This window comes from Monopterus albus, unplaced genomic scaffold, assembly GCF_001952655.1.
Source record: "Monopterus albus unplaced genomic scaffold, M_albus_1.0 scaffold27.1, whole genome shotgun sequence".
Lineage (NCBI taxonomy): Eukaryota > Metazoa > Chordata > Actinopteri > Synbranchiformes > Synbranchidae > Monopterus > Monopterus albus.
In genome coordinates, this window is record NW_018127907.1 from 3,052,199 (window position 1) to 3,070,771 (window position 18,573).

General features: G+C 41.2%; 2 protein-coding genes across 7 annotated transcripts in view; both read left to right on the plus strand.

The window, feature by feature from the left end:
* The window catches only part of LOC109957542 (long-chain-fatty-acid--CoA ligase 1-like), a 15,171-nt gene extending 1,854 nt beyond the window's left edge, over positions 1–13,317 (plus strand). Inside the window, exons 1-21 of one of the 3 annotated variants that reach the window (XM_020595495.1) lie at positions 10–799; positions 1,034–1,445; positions 2,047–2,161; positions 2,799–2,863; positions 4,047–4,148; positions 4,315–4,414; positions 4,512–4,687; positions 5,077–5,109; positions 5,898–5,949; positions 6,055–6,128; positions 7,543–7,620; positions 7,750–7,884; positions 8,045–8,179; positions 9,031–9,126; positions 9,293–9,365; positions 9,591–9,679; positions 9,770–9,886; positions 10,070–10,213; positions 10,720–10,824; positions 11,840–11,911; positions 12,179–13,317. In XM_020595495.1, the coding sequence (XP_020451151.1) occupies positions 1,251–1,445; positions 2,047–2,161; positions 2,799–2,863; positions 4,047–4,148; positions 4,315–4,414; positions 4,512–4,687; positions 5,077–5,109; positions 5,898–5,949; positions 6,055–6,128; positions 7,543–7,620; positions 7,750–7,884; positions 8,045–8,179; positions 9,031–9,126; positions 9,293–9,365; positions 9,591–9,679; positions 9,770–9,886; positions 10,070–10,213; positions 10,720–10,824; positions 11,840–11,911; positions 12,179–12,319 (2,097 nt within the window). In that variant the 5' untranslated portion in view covers positions 10–799; positions 1,034–1,250 and the 3' untranslated portion in view covers positions 12,320–13,317. Of the gene's footprint in view, positions 1–9; positions 1,446–2,046; positions 2,162–2,798; positions 2,864–4,046; positions 4,149–4,314; positions 4,415–4,511; positions 4,688–5,076; positions 5,110–5,897; positions 5,950–6,054; positions 6,129–7,542; positions 7,621–7,749; positions 7,885–8,044; positions 8,180–9,030; positions 9,127–9,292; positions 9,366–9,590; positions 9,680–9,769; positions 9,887–10,069; positions 10,214–10,719; positions 10,825–11,839; positions 11,912–12,178 lie in introns of those variants that run through there. The other 2 variants (XM_020595494.1, XM_020595496.1) reach the window with 2 other exon arrangements.
* A 308-nt stretch (positions 13,318–13,625) lies between these two features.
* The window catches only part of cenpu (centromere protein U), an 11,612-nt gene continuing 6,664 nt past the window's right edge, over positions 13,626–18,573 (plus strand). The window contains exons 1-8 of one of the 4 annotated variants that reach the window (XM_020595499.1): positions 13,627–13,752; positions 14,210–14,279; positions 14,516–14,600; positions 15,404–15,638; positions 16,890–16,893; positions 16,999–17,064; positions 17,182–17,265; positions 17,382–17,502. In XM_020595499.1, coding sequence (XP_020451155.1) covers positions 13,748–13,752; positions 14,210–14,279; positions 14,516–14,600; positions 15,404–15,638; positions 16,890–16,893; positions 16,999–17,064; positions 17,182–17,265; positions 17,382–17,502 — 670 coding nt within the window. In that variant the 5' untranslated portion in view covers positions 13,627–13,747. Of the gene's footprint in view, positions 13,753–14,209; positions 14,280–14,515; positions 14,601–15,403; positions 15,639–16,889; positions 16,894–16,979; positions 17,065–17,181; positions 17,266–17,381; positions 17,503–18,573 lie in introns of all 4 variants that reach the window. The other 3 variants (XM_020595498.1, XM_020595501.1, XM_020595500.1) reach the window with 3 other exon arrangements.

Consider the following 18,573-nt stretch of genomic DNA (forward strand, 5'->3'; position numbering starts at 1 on the left):
AACACAAACGCACGCACACACCATGGGAACCTTACACTTGACACCTGCTTAACTTGTCCAGAGAGAATCTGTTAACTATATGATATATGATCTAATTATATTGCAGTATGAGCCATGGCTGAACACATTCCCTGTTATTATTCTACAGTAGTAGCAGCAGAACAAAGTCTCTGAGCTCTCTGCACGTCATACTGAGTTTTGGTTTGGAGGAGGTTATAGAAACAGTTTTGCTGGTGGTTTTGCTGAGAGAGCACTGGATTCAAGAGCTGTAAAAAAATGCTGATGCTTTTTGTGTGAAGTCATGAACAGAAACAAATGCTGTGGTGTGCTGTTGTGCCATGCCATGTGTTTTAACAAAGTGAACTCCAATCTGCTGTAAACAAACAAACATATTGTGTCACCTTGGGATTCTGCTACACCAATCAGACGTGCTCTTGACAAATCCATCAGGAACAGGCCTTTCATTGTGGCCTGGTGTTAAACATCTGCCAAAAACAGGACCACTACTTCAGGAGCCTAGATTCTCCTCAATTCCATCTTGGTTGTGTAGTTTCAGAAGCTACATACTAACCTACAGGGCACAGTTTTTGTAAAACAGCTGTTTTGTTTATATGTGTTTTTCATCATTTCATATGGTAGATTTGTGCATGGCTGTTTCTGTCCTCATTTTTTTCAGCTAATAAGAGGAGCAGGACTGGGTGCAGCTAGGAAAAAAGTGGTGTCAGCAAAACTCTGATGAAAGCGTCTTATGAGTCTTATGTGGCAGAAGCATCTGTAAACCACACCCACACAACCTTCAGTATGATATTAACTGAAATGTCAATGTATAACTCATTTGAAAATTGAGGACACTACATATGAATTATAACTCGAGGTTGTAATTGTGTTGACTTACTAATTACAGTACAGGCAAACACAAAATGAGGGGTGTGCTTGGTGATTAAACAAGCCTACAAAAATGCATTAAAAGCACTTGAAAGGATAAAGTTTAAAAAATAAAGTGCACAAATGTGTCTTCTGTTCCTTGCTTTAGGTCCACTCCTTGCTGTCATCGCACAACACACTCCTTTCTACAACACACACTCAGGCCAAACGGAGAGTACCTCGTGTTATCAAGTACAAACCTGCTGATGCCATTTCAGCCTGACATTCACCTGACACACAGACACAGATTTACTGCTGCCACCACACACAGACAGACACTCTCTCTACAAACGTACATAGTCACCTTTTAGCTCATCAGTGGCATCATGCTGAGCCAGGAGTTCTTTCAGAAGCTGGGGTTGTCAGATCTGGATGATGTCAGTCAATACATCAGGAATGTCTTCACCGCCATGTTAGTCAGCATGGGGGCAGTGACAGCTGCGACCGCCTACTACTTGGCAACACGGCCCAGGCCCCATCCACCAATCTGCGACCTCCGCATGCAGTCAGTGGAGGTTCCAGTGAGTTCAAGTTTGAAATCTTCTTGTTAGGGTCATGTTTTTAAAAGGTAGCAGGTCAAAATCAAAACTTTCATACTACTCATATCTGGGCTTAATTAATTGTACATAACTGTGCTGTTGCTGACAAAATGCCATGGAATGTAAAGTTAGCAAAACTGAAAGGGCTCTAGCTAGAACTAATGCAGGATAGAAAAGCTGGCTGTATTCCACTGCTGCTGCCTGTTTGCCTTCAGTATATAATTGCTTTCAAACTGGTTATAGCTTGATTTAACCGCAAACACAAACACAGGCACCACCCTGCCCTCAGCTGTCAGGCCCTTGATGTGCCACCAATTATAGGGTGGAGTGATCAGCCCAACACTGGCACCAGAAACGCATCAGAGAGTTAATAATAATATTTGCTGTTTTGATCAGACAAAAGCCCTGAGCAAGCTGCTGCAAAGTGCCGAACACCATGTATTTGCAATAAAGTAAAAAGAAATGCGTTTTCATTCACAATCAGCTAAACTATGTGATTTAAATGTTTAAGCACTGAACCTGATGCAAGGCTTACAGAAGGATCAGTTATAGCTTTCACAACCTACATTGTTTGTTTTGTCAGGGCAGCGACTTGGTGCGCAGATCTGCTCTGCAGGCCGGAGATACTCACTTAACACATTTCTACGATGATGCCAGAACAATATACGAGTTCTTCCTCAGAGGGCTCAGAGTCTCCAGTAAGTCACAAATGATGTTATGAGTTTCTGAGGCTATTAGCTTTGCTAGTATCCAAAACTACACAAGCTTTTCCTCATACATATGGGTTAAAAGTAATGTGCTTGATTCCAAAATATACTGGTTATTTAACATTTACCTGCATTGGAGGCTGGTTCTTTTTACTTTTAAGAAGTTTGGCAGACATTTTTCAGCTGTATCCTATTACCCTGGACACTATAAATTACTTCTTAAATCTTCAAACTTTCACTGATGACATCACAGCATCTTGCCACTACTATAAACATTGTAGTTTGTCTTGTACACAGTACACATGTATGATAGGTAGGTGTACAATGAGATACCAAGCAGTATTGACTTGAAATTTGGTGTTGTGGTTTGGACTTGCTTCCTGGTTTTGTGCTTTTATTTTGTTCGTTGGTGCTCATTACCCCCTCCCGCAAGCTCCTCTTCTTTTTCCTCTGACACGTTGCTCAGTATTTTTTTCATTAAATATTTCCTATAAACTAGTTCCTCTGTCTGGGTCTGCATATTTAGGTCCTACCTTTTCCTTTGCCCTGACATTTGGTCTTCTTGGGTGTCTTTTGCTACTTGCTAGTTGTATTATTCTCACTTCCACACTCTCCTTTCGTCTTCCAGATAATGGTCCCTGTCTGGGCTTCAGGAAACCTAAGCAGCCCTATGAATGGATGTCCTATAGGGAGGTAAGACTCAGCAGCAGCAGCAGCAGCAGCTCACCTTGCTGTGCAATCACTCCTCCAGCTTAAATGTGCAGGCAGTAGAAACTGTTGTTGTACTGGTAAAGCCAGTAGAATGGTGGGGCTAACATTACCTATATGTGTTGTCCATGTATGTATGTATTTATTTGTTTATTTAATGAGTAGTGTTCATTTTGCACTAAAAATAAGTAAAGGGTAGAAACTAACCCTAACTTTGTAGACTGCAGACTGAATGTTTCCACTGGTAACATTTCACAGTGGTGCCCCTCCACACCAAAATCATTCCCACCACAGCAAAAAATAAAAATAAAAATCTATGCCACCAATAAATCATTTATTCAAGGACCTCAGATAGAACTCCATTCTATCAAATGTGTCTCCAACACACAGGCATCACCCCTGGATCCCCACATTGTCTGTTTTCTCTGGCACACTAAGTGCAGCATAATCTTAATAGATGGCTGTTTAAATCACCCACATCCCCCATTATTCTCTGCTCTAAACTGTTTTTTTTTACTGGTGTCTGTAAGACCTACGTGAAAACTACTGCTGTCCAGACCATTTCTGCTGTTTGTCGGCCTGGTGAAGACCGCTTGTCCATCCGCTGTCCTTGCAGCTCAGCAGGACCTGATGACTTAAAGATGCTCTGATGCTGAACGCACCATGCACGTCTCTCTTTAAGTCAGGCTGTGGTTAGGTAGATGAGTGAAGCACTGACCAGTGAACTTTTGAGGACATAGTTTTACAACCGCTAAAAAGACGTGGACTATAACTGTCATTGAAAATTAACTAGCCTATATTAATCCATATAGTTATTAGGTGTTTGTTCACCTCCACAGATCAAGAGGGAATAAGGATTAGGGATGGAAGCTAGACCTGAGAGAGGGACAGATGAGGAGAGACGATCCCCCCTCCCATGAGGAACATGAAGCCTTAATAACCAGTTCTCTGTTATTTTGATGTAAACAAGAGATTCTTAAAAACAGAGGCTACTTTTGATAAATGAATGTAAATATCTGCAGATTCAGTCTGTTATACTCAACCATGCCAGTGGGAAATGTTTCCACTGTGCCCTTTGTTTTATTAGATAATGAGGTCAAACAAAGCTCAGTTTACATAGTTGTTTGTTGCTGCAGCATTAGTGTGTGTGTGTGTGTGTGTTTGTTAGGTAATGGAGCATGCAGAGAATCTGGGTTCTGCATTTCTTCACAAAGGACACTCCAAGATCACCAACCCGCACGTCGGCATCTTCTCTTTGAACAGACCTGAGGTACAGACACACACACTTAACATACACAAAATCACACAGTTGTGATATAAACCCTGGCAGTAATCACATTATTTTGTTCAGGTGATTTATCATCATACCAGTGTTTTATCTGTTAGGGTTACTGACTAAATGTATCATCCTATAATGCCTGTGTGTGTGGTCTTAGTGGACCATCAGTGAGCTGGCATGTTACATGTACTCTCTGGTGTCAGTCCCTCTGTACAACACGCTGGGAGTGCAAGCCATTGCCTACATTATAGACAAAGGTAAATCACAGCAAAAACAAAATCAATACATACGCTTAAGTTTCCTTATGTATCAGAGTTTGACCTGTCAGCATGTGTTTGCACATTGTTTCTGAAGCTTCCATCGCCACCATCGTGTGTGATGCGGTAGACAAAGTCAACTTGATACTGGAGTGTGTTAAAAACAGGAACCACTCAGTGAAAACCATCATTCTAATGGAGACCCCCAGTGCTGACCTGGTCAACAGGGGGCAACAGGCAGGAATCCACATCCTCAGCCTGCAGGAGATGGAGGTCAGCAGATGGCTTTTGTCCACGTTATCTTTCTTTTATTCCTTCATCAGTCCTATGACTTTATTTGTATGATGACTGTTTTTCTTCCTTCTGTTTTTTAGTTTGGAAATATTCTGTGTTGTTGTCGCTCAACAGTTCTTGCTTTCTTCTTCTGTCTTTAGCTATTTAGTTCTAATCTTCCATTTTTTGTATGTAAAACTGTTGAATTTTGTTGCTTTGTCATTTTATTTTTATTTAATATGTTCTTGTTTTTGCCTAGTTAGTTTCTTTCTTGTGTTGGTGTTATTCCAGTTTTCTTGGATTTTGTTTACACTTTTATTATTATTCTGTTTCTTAAAAATTCATTAATTCATTATTGACTTCATTAATGAACTTTTATTGTTCTGCAGGCTCTCGGGAAGGCCAGCTATCACCAACCAGTGGTACGTAAACACTGACCTGTTGGGCCTGGATAGAGGATAGTGAACCTGTGTGTTCACTATCTTCAGTCCTATCCTAAGTGCTAAGTTGTAAGCCATTACATATGATGCAGAAAGACCACTTTAACGTTTCCCATATCAACCTGTTATTTTTGCCTAAAAATAATGTTGCACAAGACATGCTACTAGTCAGTACTTAGAATGACTTCAGCTGATGATGTTATGTGTTAAAGGTTAAGACTGTAAGTTTTCTAAATGTTGTTGTTTTTTTTTTTTATAAATCTCATACAGAGAATAAAACCAACAAAAAACTGTCAGTTGTGCATGTGCGTGACCTCTGCCCTGTTTACGCTGCTCTGTTAGCTTCTTGCATTGTTAACACAAGCTAGCAGACTGTTAAATGGACACTTAGACATGTTGACCGGACAAGCTGGGAATCAAACTGCTAATCCTGCAGTTAGGAGACAACCCGCTCCACCTCCTGAGCCACAGCCGCCCCCAAACTAATGACCATACCTAGCTGTCTTAGAACTCTGTATTTTGCAATAAGATAAACCCCACATCTTTTGTGCAGAAGAAACATGTCACCCAGTGCAGTGATGTGGCTCACTGCTGTGTTCTTGATAGACCAGTAAGCTAAACATAGGTCTGCATTCACAGCCATTATGGAGGTACGCAGAATTCATTGTTGGTTTTGGTCTCTGTATGGGATTTGTAGAAAATATGAAAGACAGAAAATAACCAGAATTGCCCTTTAATTGGCACTGTTTGACAAACCACATCACCCCCAGCCTCCACGACCTGAGGACATGGCACTCATCTGCTTCACCAGTGGAACAACAGGTGAGACTCACACACACTGAGAGTCACCCAAAATAAGTTACCAGCAGTATCTGAAATATATGTGTCTGCCGCTTTGCTTTAAAAGATGTGTATGTGCACTTTCAGGAGATCCAAAGGGAGTCATGTTGACGCATGGGAATATTGTGTCCAACTGCTCAGCCTTCATCAAAGTGACAGCGGTGAGGTGCTGATGTCATGTATGAGCTGTTAAAGTCACAGTGAAACAACGGCTTCTGTAATAGAAGGATGTATAAAAAGATTTGAACTAGTGGACGAGGTAGGTTTCCTCCTCTCTTCTACTTCATCCTCTCCTTTTTTTTTCTACCTCCTCCTTTCTCTTACTTACATCAGGAGATGGAGGATGAGAAGAAACCACACTGTTTGAGAAACATACAAGTAAATAACATTTTTCTGACTGACATTTGAATACACACCTCCTGCTATGAGACTGATATGCTAGCTACTGTAATGGATCAGGGAGCAGAGACAAGGAAAGGAAGAAATGTTGAGGGAAAAGGGCAGAAGGGAAGAAAGAGAGAGATGTCTTAGCATTAGGGGCTCTGAACTTTTTCCTCTTCTGTCCAGTCTTACATTCTGAGCACCTTAGATGATGTCATGACATCTTTTCTGCCTCTGGTCCACATTTTTGAGAGGGCAGTGAAGGTACAGACATTAACAACTTCACAATTAACAAGAGCTAGCTCAAATTTCAGTTTTGCAGATATTAAAATGAAATGCTCACTAATGTTATTTTAAAACTCACTGGGTCCAAAAAATGGGAGTGCTCACAGGCCAACAGTGACAGCACACAAGGACACAAACACAGCGCTCTTCTAGTCCCAGTAACATTCATGTCTGATGCTTGACAAATGTAGACGCACTGAAAAGTTTCTTAAATGTAGGGTTGGCGATCCAGGAAAAACCAACAAGAGGAAGCTTGATTTTTAAAAGCAGACAACTGAAGAAATCTCACCCTTTTGTTCTGACTTCTCTCCAAAGCCACTCCTCCAAAACACAACACACACTGCAACGTGCACTGCCTGAAAACTACTTACAAATTTCAGGAAAATAACAAATGCCCCCCAAAGAAAAAAAAATAACATAATTGCCTGTCCAGCAGGCCACTGTGACATCACTTTTCAGCCCCTTTTGTTCTCTCAGTTGTCACCATCATTCAAAAGCTACACCAGTGTTAATTCTGGTTTTACTTCATGCAGCATGCAGCTTCTTTTTAGTTGTAACTTTTTTGAATAAAGCCTCCAGTTGTGACCAGAAGCTGCTGTGGCTTTCTAGCTTTAGCTATCAAAACAGAGCAGTAACATGTCTTCCTGACTGCCCTTGTGGGAGACTCTTGGCTCACGCATTGAGTGCATGGGCATAGTGCGCTCAAGTAGGAGATGACAGGCAGGTAGGCCACCTGATGCTTTTGCTCGGACCGAAATTACTGGTCAGGCTTTTTTCAGCCCTGCTGCCACAGAGATACTGCGTTTAATGTACTCATTGACACCGGGATGAAAAGAGAACTTGTATGCCTGTATACTCATGTGTTCCTGTCTGCAGGCTTGTATTTCTATCTGTGTGTATGTGTTTTAGTTTTCCTGTCCATTGGGTCCCAGTGATGTCCAAATTTCCTTCCTGCCCTTGGCTCACATGTTTGAGAGAGTAGTACAGGTATGTTGCCTGAGTTACCATAGTGATCCTTTGCTGATGAATATTCCTACCAGCCATGTGTGTCATCCTCTCTTTAATTACATACTCTAAACTCTTGCTTTCTGCATCATTCTCTATGATTGCCGACAGGGAGTGATGATGGTGCATGGGGCCAAAATTGGTTATTTCCAGGGAGATATTCGTTTGTTGGCAGATGACCTGAACACACTGAGACCGACTGTGTTTCCTGTGGTGCCCCGACTCCTAAACAGAATGTATGATAAGGTGCGTGAGCACACTGGGAGTGTTAGCTCAGAGTTAATCAGTGTCCATAACATATTAAGATTTAAAACTAAAGTTGTCTAGGCACCTGAAAGCAGCAAAGACGATGATGATGATGATTATGATGTCAACACTTATAATATAAGTGTATATGTGTCTGTAGATCTTTGGGCAGGCCAACACCTCTTTCAAACGCTGGGTACTGGAGTTTGCCTACAGGAGAAAGGAGAGAGAGTTAATGAAAGGCATCATGAGAAGAAACAGTATCTGGGATTGGCTCATCTTCAGGAAGGTCCAGGTACCCAGAGCCAGGCAGTTAAAACTTTTATGTCACTGCCCTCAAGAGCTACATGGTCAAGAATGGTTTTGACTAGGGCTGGGCAATATCTCTGAAATAATTCAGGTTATTCCAGTGTGCACAAAAGGGCTTCTTACAGTAAACATGCTATAAAAACCAAAGTCCTAGATGCATGAAACAACTGATTTGGAAGTTTTCAAATCACAAGAGGGCCACAGATCAACCATATGACTTGATGGCATGCTTTAGCTCTCAAATATTTTTTTTTACATTATGTAACATTCATTCATACAGTCTGGCAGTTTGAAATGCTTAAACTACAGCCTGACACAGATTGTCAACAAAACTTAGTTTGACATGTTTTGCACAGTGTGACAAGCAACAAACATATGCAGTCATTTTTGCACAGGCTAAAAGTGCCTTTAGAATGTGTGCCTAGCACTGCCCATAACTTTGTGTGATTATATATACTTGCATTCTAAAGACATCCTTGCAGGTCTTCTGTTACTATTGCTCCTGTTATTAAGTGTCTTGCAAAAGAAGTTCTAAAGATCCAGTTTCAAGTATTTATTGCTCTAAAGTCAGATGCGCGGTTAAAATGGTGGTACATGTTCATTTTCTGATGAATTTATAGAAGTCCTTGATTATTATCATAAGATTACACAGACAAATCTACCCAACACTGTGATCATCCTCAAACTGCCTTTACTGAAAGTGCTACAGAAGGCTGAAGCAGTACATATGTAGACATTATGTGGCATCTTAGGGTTGAAAAAAACCTGTTAGACTGATTTCTAATATTAATTTGTTGGAACTGAAGTAAAAAAGATGTAGTGTGCTGCCTTCTACAGGGTAGCCTTGGTGGCCGCGTGCGCCTCATAATAACAGGAGCTGCTCCGATCTCTCCTACTGTTCTCACCTTCCTCAGAGCTGCAATTGGCTGTCAGGTAAAACATGCAACAGCTGAGTTTATCTCTTGTTTCGCATTTTATCCTGTCTTTGTCATCTTTCCTGGAACTCTGCATTTTAAGTCATAGGTAGAAATGCTGCCATCTAATCTGTAATCATGATCATTATCCATAATAACAACCCTAGCGTGTTTCTCTGTCACAGTTCTATGAAGGCTATGGACAAACAGAGTGTACTGCTGGATGCACTTTGAGCCTGGGTGGAGATTGGACTGCAGGTAATAAATAATAAAAGTGCTTAACTCAACTAATTTTCATTAACTAAAGCCCCTTTCAGACATGTTACCCCAATCAGGAATTTGTCAGCTAACTTATGTCTAGGCGTCATGTCTCAACAAAGCCATGAGCCACTTAGTCCATGTAACTCATGATATGCAGCCTTGTAATGATGAATTGATTGATTACTCCAGTTTACAGAAACTAACTTTGACATCATGTCATAGGTCATGTAGGAGCTCCTCTGCCCTGTAACTCTATTAAACTGGTGGATGTGCCTGAGATGAACTACCTGGCTGAGAACAGAGAGGGCGAGGTGAACCACAAAGACAGACAAACCTCAGAGGAAGTCAGTCTTGATGATGTATGTCATTCATAAGTATGTGTGTTGTGGGGGGGTTTCTAGGTGTGTGTGAAGGGTTCAAACGTGTTCCAAGGCTATCTGAAGGACCCAGAGAAAACCGCAGAGACGATTGATGCAGATGGATGGGTTCACACTGGGGACATTGGAAAATGGCTGCCGGTAGGGTCAGGTTCCTAGAGTTCAACCTCACTTTGTTCAGCTCAACTTCACACACACATTATTGAGCTCAGCCAAAGTTCATTGACACATATAGCTAGATTTGTAAGATGCTGTATTTCTGACAGCCTGTAGATGCTTCAGAATATGTGGATAAAAATTTAACCTATGTATATATGTATGCAGAATGGCACGCTGAAGCTTGTGGACAGGAAGAAGCACATCTTCAAGTTGGCACAGGGGGAGTACATTGCTCCCGAAAAGATAGAGAATGTCTACATGAGGAGTAATGCAGTGGCACAGCTCTTTGTGCATGGAGACAGTCTGCAGGTAGGTGGAGGAAATTCTTAATGCCTTCAAACTCTCTTGCCTTTGACACTTAAGCGGAATCTGTGTATTATGAAACAAAATCCTGGCTACAATTTGTTATACATCATTTTAACTTATGAGTACTATAAGAGCCATTTTCTGTTTTTTCATTTGTAATATTGTGAATACTTCCAGCCAGTACGGGTCATGTCTTTATTTGAGACAATATTTAAGGGAGCTTGTGCTTAGCACCAGGTGTTCATGATCTTGGAGGTGAACAGTTTTAGACCACAGTCGTACAGACACATCAAAGGATCAACAGAAAATGGACATTGAACAAGAAAGTCAACATTGTGTGATGGACTATGGTGACCTGCAACTGTTAATAAATAAAATCACCAATCTTGAATGCAAGGAAATCTATTGTGTCTCCTATGTGCACCGAACTATGTTAGTTCACAAGACATGAACGGCTCTGTGGCTTTTAGAAGATCAATAGTCACTAAATGTACGGTGTTAATCTCCAGGCGTGTCTGGTAGCAGTGGTGGTCCCTGACCCTGACTTCCTGTCTGGCTGGACCAAGAGGACACTGGGAATCCAGGGCAGCTACGAGGAACTATGTGGCAGAGCGGTAATACTTTATAGAGTTAAATGCCACTATACAGTGGATTCATTGTGCCCACAGGGCAAATCCATTTCCCTGTAGAAAGTCAGACTGTTTATATGGAACAGAGATTCCTATTCAGAGAACACCAGGAGGTTCTTCTGCAGTCACTAGAGATCAGTGGGTAGCTGTACTAATTTTCAGAAAATAATAATAAAAATGATCTGCAGAAAATAAAATGTATTTTTATTTGACATATTTGTGGTACAGTGAAAGGAATTTGTTGACTTTAGTATTTGGCTTATTGAACAAGACTTAGGACATAACAATTTCCCAGTTCAGGCAATTTTCTTAACAAGCTTGGCTGAACATTGCACATGCTACAACATCATAATATGGTACAATCTTCATCCATCTATTATCTGTGCTGCTTATCCTAATGAGGGTCGCGGGGGAGGGGGGCTGGAGCCAGTGCCAGCTGACACTGGGAGAGAGGCAGGGTACGCCCTGGACAGGACACCAGTCTATCACCTGACTGACAATTAGAGACAGACGGTACTGTTTTCATGAAGAATCTAATAGGTTTGTCTGTATTTATGGTGGCAAGAAAAATTCCTGGCATCTACACTCTAACTTTAGCCTAATGGTCACGTATGACCACCTGCTGTTGCATGTCACATAAATAGACGGTGTGGTTCTGAAGCAAAATTACTAGACAGGTGACAATTCAGCTGTCTTTAGGCATTAGTTTGTAGTGTTTAAATGGACTGCATTGTAAGGTATTCATGTTTTTCCCTCTAATGTGCATATACAGTTTGTGTGTACAGAGTTACAAATTCTAAGGATTTTTTTCTTTATTAAAAGGAATGTGTTAGAACTGACATAAGAAGTTGCCTTGAACAAGAAACTAAGGGTTTAGACTAAGTAAGGATTGTGAATTGGGCCAAATGCCCATTTAAACTACAGCCCGGGTACAGTGTCAATTTAAAGAGCTTGTGACATCATTGTTGTGAGGTATCTTTCTTTGATCCCGTCTGCACAGGATGTCAAAGCAGCCATTTTGGAAGATATGCTGCGATTGGGCAAGGAAGGAGGCCTCAGCTCCTTTGAGCAGGTACAACACTCACTCATAGGTCCTAGGATCAATTCTGGTCCACACTTCAATTCAGAGTGTGGTAGTAATGCACCAAAAGCTGTTTGCCAAACATCATAAAAAGAAGAGGAGGAAGCAAAACACTTCATAATTCAGCCAATATTTGAAAGATCTTTAGCTTTATAGTGGTCTTTAAAAACTTGGTTCAGACATGAGACACTGTTTTCAAGGAAGTGAAACATAATTATCCTATGTAACACAACCTGCTGACTTATCTGTGTTCTGTAGGTGAAGGCCATTTACATCCACACCGAGCTATTTTCAGTGGAAAACGGTCTACTCACTCCAACAATGAAGGCCAAGAGGAATGAAATACAACAGCTCTTCAGGCCCCAGATAGACGAGCTCTATGCAGGGCTCAAAATATAGCAGGAGGGAGGGAGAGCAAAATGAAAAAAACACACACAAGAGCGCTACCAAAGGTGTGGATGGATGAAGAGGAAGACAGGGAAATACAACCTAAAGCACACACTGGATCAAATGAAGAGGTCCAAATGTGGCTAATGCATTTAGTCCTCCTGGTCAATAAGACTGGATAAAGCAGCACCAGGAGGTGATGTTGCTTTTCATGGATTCAGAGCAATTAAAACAAAATCATTGACATGTAGGATATATGGCAGAAACAACCAAACCTCTGATGGTCAAGGGTAGATGTTATGCTTAAAATAAATGTGTCCATTGATGAAATAGTTTTGCCTATGCTATGTAGTGTACAAAGTCTGTGATATTGTGTTGATTCTAATCAGATATTTTGTCATAATGTCTCAAAAAAGGATTTGTAAAGGGAAATAGTACAGCTCTGTAGCACTGCATATCTCAGGAATTAAGCATGATGAATCACACACAGTACCTCTGACACACATAAACACTACTGAACCAGGCTCTGGGGTTCATATTGATTAGTTTTGAAACACATATACCCTCATGCACCTCAACTTGAACATTTCAGATGTTTTCTTTCAGATGTCATGATTTTATTTGACTATGTATGTTGAGCTTCTTCAGTTGAAGGTGAAATTTGCAGTGGATGACTGGATTGTTTCTGTTTGGTCCATACGCATTTACATTAATAAGACTATCTGTATTTCTGATAACCCAGACAAAGCTAGCTATAAACAGGGAATTCAGGTAGCCTACTAAACATTCAAGACATAATGAAATTGTGTCAGTGTTTGAAAGATTTATGATGGTAACAGACAGGGAGGAGAAGCTGAATGGATCCGTTTTCTTAAATTACATTATACTAAGGGGTAAAGCTAAGTTTCAAAATAACTGTTTACAACCTGAATGAAATCATTTAGAATGTTAAACGTTTTATGGAACTACTTTTAACTGTGGTGGGCTCACCATAATTGTTTTTAACGTTGTCTCGGATTTGTTTTATAAAACATTTTTTTTAAATCACCAAAAAGCTGTGTGATGTCCTTTGCTTCACTGTTGCTCATTTAGATGATGTGTAATTGTTTTGAGCCCTATTAGCTTTACGGAAAATAGATGATAATGGCGCCAAGACAAAACCTATCTTAATATTATTAACGGATTTTCGTATATTCACTGGACAGTTAATTATCTTTTAACAATTAGCATGCCTAAACTATCTACAGTGGGTGGTTTCCCTCTTGTAAATTAAAGATTTTAAGAACCGCGGCTAATATGAACCCTTTGACTCTCCGTAGGATCTTCCACCCTTTGTATTTGGAATGGTACAGCCCGGATATTAGAACGGTTTGCGGGAAATTTGAGCAACTGAGTGATTACTAAAACAAACTTGGCATTTTAGCTGTAGTTTTTCCGAGAATGAGGTGAGAAATGTTTATTAATTAGAATCTAGCCAACATACGAAACCAGATATCTGATACACAACGGTCTTTCGTATGTTGGCAACGTTTTAATTTAGAAATTTGATGATTCTGTGTTGCATTGTTTGTCGACTGGGAAATGTGGCATATTTAGGTTAGGCAGATTGATCTAGCTTGTAAATTACTTTACAAATTAGTTTCTGCTTCGTAACCGCCCTTTAGTACCGTAACGTTACAGTAACTTTAATTAGGTACGAGATGTATGTCCGAGATTATGAGAATCACAAGAGCTGGGGCTAGTCCGAGATGTGTCAGTCTAACTGAAATACGGTCTTTGTTGGGTCGCATTTGTAAAGTAGTTAAGCTATAAACACAGACAGCATCCCGGGATCCAGAGTCATATATTTGGAGGTGTCCCCTGTTGATGCTTGATAAACGGATTCCTGTTTTGTTTTCACAGTGCCAAAAAGGGCAGAGGAACCAAAGTGCTCACAGCGCCACCAGCTGTGAGACAAGTGAGTTGCTTAAGGGTCATTGTCACATTTGTACTGCTCTTCTGATTAAACTTAGACTGTAATCCATGGAAGATGGGTGGTGTGCTTTTTTTGTTTGTTTTTTTAAAAAGGGGGTGATCCCCGTGTTAATTATATAAGAAGGGAATTTCTGTGCCCAGTTTACATGTCTGTATTTGCATTATTAAACCTTGTAAACAAAGCTTGGTTGACTTCAGTGATATAACTGACATTTTATTGTTGTTCAAATGCAGAAAGCTTCTTCTGATCAAATGGATTTTTCCAACCTGCTTACTATAGATGAAGATGGTTTCCTAGAAGGACTTCAGGAAAATTATGGTGAGTTTTTACATTGTATGACTATCATGTCCTTATCCCTATTGGTGCCTACATAGTAGTGATGTTTTGTGTGACACCAAAGCTTTTGCCTCAGGTTATTTAATAGTGATGCCTGTAGGAGACTTTCCTGAAGCAATGTGGTTTTGTAGTCCATTGTATCACCAAAAGGTTAACTACTCAAATCTCATTTGACTCGGTCACTAGTGACACCTACTGTTTAAAGTAATGAAGTGTAGTGATGCCGACGGTGCAAATATTACTGACATACTTGTGTAACTGAACAAGGTAAGGGACACTTTTTATTTTTACTTAGAAACAAAAGTTTCTGTTATATTATATGACATATACCTTTTGCCTTACAGGAAAATATTAATATTGTTTATTAATTGTCGTTTTGTACTTTCAGTGTCAAGAGTTGTATCAAATATGATTCAAATCCTCAACACTGGACAGTAAATAAAAACTAACATAAAACATAATGTCAAGTCTCAGTACTTTATGCAAATCAACCATCCAGCTACTTGCAAAAGGTTCAGGTTTCTCTGTCCTTCTATCGACAATTCGAATCTATGAATCTCAAACTGGAACAGTCGTGTGATTCTGTGAGAAACTGGGGCCTCATTTGTCATTGATCACATGACAATCAGGGAAACAAAACAAACACTGAAACAAGGCTTCATTTGGAAGAACTCCCTTTGCCCGACACAAGCTTCAAAGCTTTGACGTCACTTCAGTTATTTAGGTCTAGGCACAATGTCAGAACACCAGTCTTGTGCTGACCAGAGAACTCCCGTGTTGCCTAGGTAACCCTCTGCACAGTACTGCCATGGAGGAGGATTTAAAGGGCTTGCAGAAGGGACAGATGGACAAAGGAAAACCTGAGAGAAGGAACATTCCTCCCCTACCGAAGACCACGGCTAAACAGCGTGGGGCTGCTGTGAAGAGGAGGGAGACAGAGATAGATGGAGCAATGGAGAAAAAGGAAAATAAAATCAAGAGAAGTAGAAGATGTTCTGGAGATATGGTCAAAGCCAGGAGGTAAGGTCAAAGAATTAATTTGCTACCATTAATTTTCCACACTAGCAATATGTGAGTGAATGAAAACCAGTCTCGGTAACTCCATCTCTTCTGTCTGCATTGAACAGACCTGAAAAGGGGGGAGACTCAAAGAAAAAGAAGGGAGAAACTGAAGGGGAAAGAGCAGTTAGTTGTGCAGAAGAAGAAGAAGTTGTGTGTTAGGAGCCTTAGATTGAACAAAGAACTCAAAAAAGCTTCAACAGTTTATAGGAAGTATCAAATTACGCAGATACAACAACAATAAAAATATAACAGCATTTATAGGACTTGTTTTTAACATTTGGCCAGAGAGACAGAAGACAAAAATTAGCCTCATAGCTTGACTCTGGCTCATGTACACTTTTTATTTTTTATTTTTTTGCCTGTTGATTGATGCTCAGTGTCCCTCTCGATAAACTAAAACTATAACAGGAAAACTGGGAAATGTAAAGAGATTGTAATATGACACATAAAAGTCTAGCTGTTATAATTACATGTTTATTTCCGGACATAACAGTGCACTTGCGATGGCCAAACGAGGCTTTCCCGAGGCAATGAGGCTTTGCGATCCACTGTAATTCCAAAAGGTTCGTTAATGGATGCATCATTTTTCTTTAAGTTTACTAGTGACAACTACTGTTAAAAGTAATGACATGCAGCTGAATCATAATCTATTGTGCTGTTGACCTAGCACAGATATTGCAGGTGTGTTGCAACAACTGAGAGTGCTTGTGTAACATAGAGAGGAAAGGGAAGCTTTTATTTTTATGTAGAAACAAATGTTTCTGGTATTATATGCCATATACCCTTGACCTTATAATGAGATATGCTATGAAACAGGAAATCTTTTTGTAGGCTTCATTTTTGTACTCTCACTGTCAAGAGTTAAATCACACATAATTCAAAAATTCCACCAAATCCTCAATATTTGTCACTCTTTGCACCCCAACCGACTGACTACATCCACAAAAGGCTCAGGTTTCTCAGTCCTTGTATCAACAAATTGGATCTCAAACTGAAACAATCATGTGATTCCCTGAAAATTATACAAGCCTCGATATGAGGCTTCGGCGCAAACCACACTCGGACACATGGTCATATGTAACATCACTATGGTGCATTACTTTTGTCCTCATTGTCTGTCTGCTTGTCAGTCTCATATAATGGTATATTGATTTGTCTGTCCTTTTTTTTTCCTATCAAGTTAATTGTCTTTTCCTGTGTTCTAACAAGGCTGGTGTCAGTCTCATATAATGGTATATTGATCTGTCTGTCCTTTTGTTTTCCTATCAAGTTAATTGTCTTTCCCTGTGTTCTAACAAGGCCGGTGAAAAATAAGCAGATGAAAAATGAGAAGACAAGAACAAGTGAATCAGGTAGCGGGATATACAGTGACTGTCGGTCACAGGTAAATCTGTAGTATGATTAAATAGCAGAAGTAATAATGTCATAGTCACAGCAATATAAGAACAAAACTTCTTGTGAGGAGGGATAATAATGTAAGAACTGATCTTTTCTCCTACAGGGGGAGTCTGACTCCGACAATGCACAACAGAGACGCAAGAAAGTCTTGTCCTCTGATGAGGAGGTGGATGAAGACTCGAGTTGGGTATGGACTAACTTTAGCAGACCGCTGTAGTCAGGAGCCTAGCAGCCACGGGAGTGTGGCCTATGTTGTGACGTTTTACTTAATAGGTATTCATCATTTTTATGTCATTTATTCAGCACGGAAGTCCAAAGAAGCCAAGGGTGTATAGTTTGGGCAGAACCAGAAAATCTTCATCTGATAAGTCCAAATCCAGAAAGACGTCATCCAAGAGGTCTACATCCAGAAAGTCTTCATCAGGTACAGGAAAAGAACACAAGAGACCATCATCCCTAGGCCTTTTTTTTTACAGTGATGTCAGCTAACATTCTCGTTCTGGGGCTATGGAGGATTTTCTTTCTGGTGCAGTCCTACATTGGGACGCAGTGAACTGAAGGCAAAGCTGCAGTCCAACATCTCTGTGAAGTTGTATAAAAGGGCAACATTAACACTCACCAGAATCGTATTTAAACATTTGCGATATTTTAAATCCTCCTTGAACCGCCACCTTATTGTGGTGGAGGGGTTTGAGTACCCGAGTGATCCTAGGAGCTATGTTGTTGGGGGCTATATGCTCCTGGTAGGGTCTCCCAAGGCAAACAGGTCCTAGGTGATGAGTCAGACGAAGAGCAGTTCAAAAAGACCTTTATGAATAGAATTCAATCAAGGCCAGCATGGCGCAACTGGGGCCCCCCCTGGAGCCAGGCCCAGGGTTGGGGCTCAAATGCGAGCGCCTGGTGGCCGGGCCTCCCCTCACGGGGCCTGACCGGGCTTAGCCCAAACGAGCGACATGTGGGACGTCCTCCCGTGGGCCCACCACCTGCAGGAGGATCCATAAGGGGCTGGTGCACAGTGGATCGGGCAGCAGTCAAAGGCAGGGGCCCCGACGACCCGATCTCTGGACATGGAGACTAGCCCTGGGGACATGGAATGTCACCTTGCTGGTGGGGAAGGAGCCCGAGCTTGTGCAGGAGGGGATGGGCTTGCTAATTGCCCCCCAGCTTAGCCGCCATGTGTTGGAGTTTACCCCGGTGAACGAGAGGGTCGTTTCCCTGCGCCTTCGGGTCGGGGATAGGTCTCTCACTGCCGTTTGTGCCTATGGGCCGAATGGCAGTGCAGAATACCCGGCCTTCTTTGAGTCCCTGGAAAGGGTGCTGGAAAACGCCCCGACTGGGTACTTCGTTGTTCTACTGGGGGACTTCAATGCTCACGTGGGCAGCGACAGTGACACCTGGAGGGGCGTGATTGGGAGCTGAAGAAGGAGTCCTTTCGAGCCTGGTTGGCTCGTGGGACACCTGAGGCTACTGACGGGTACAGGCAGGCCAAGCGGAG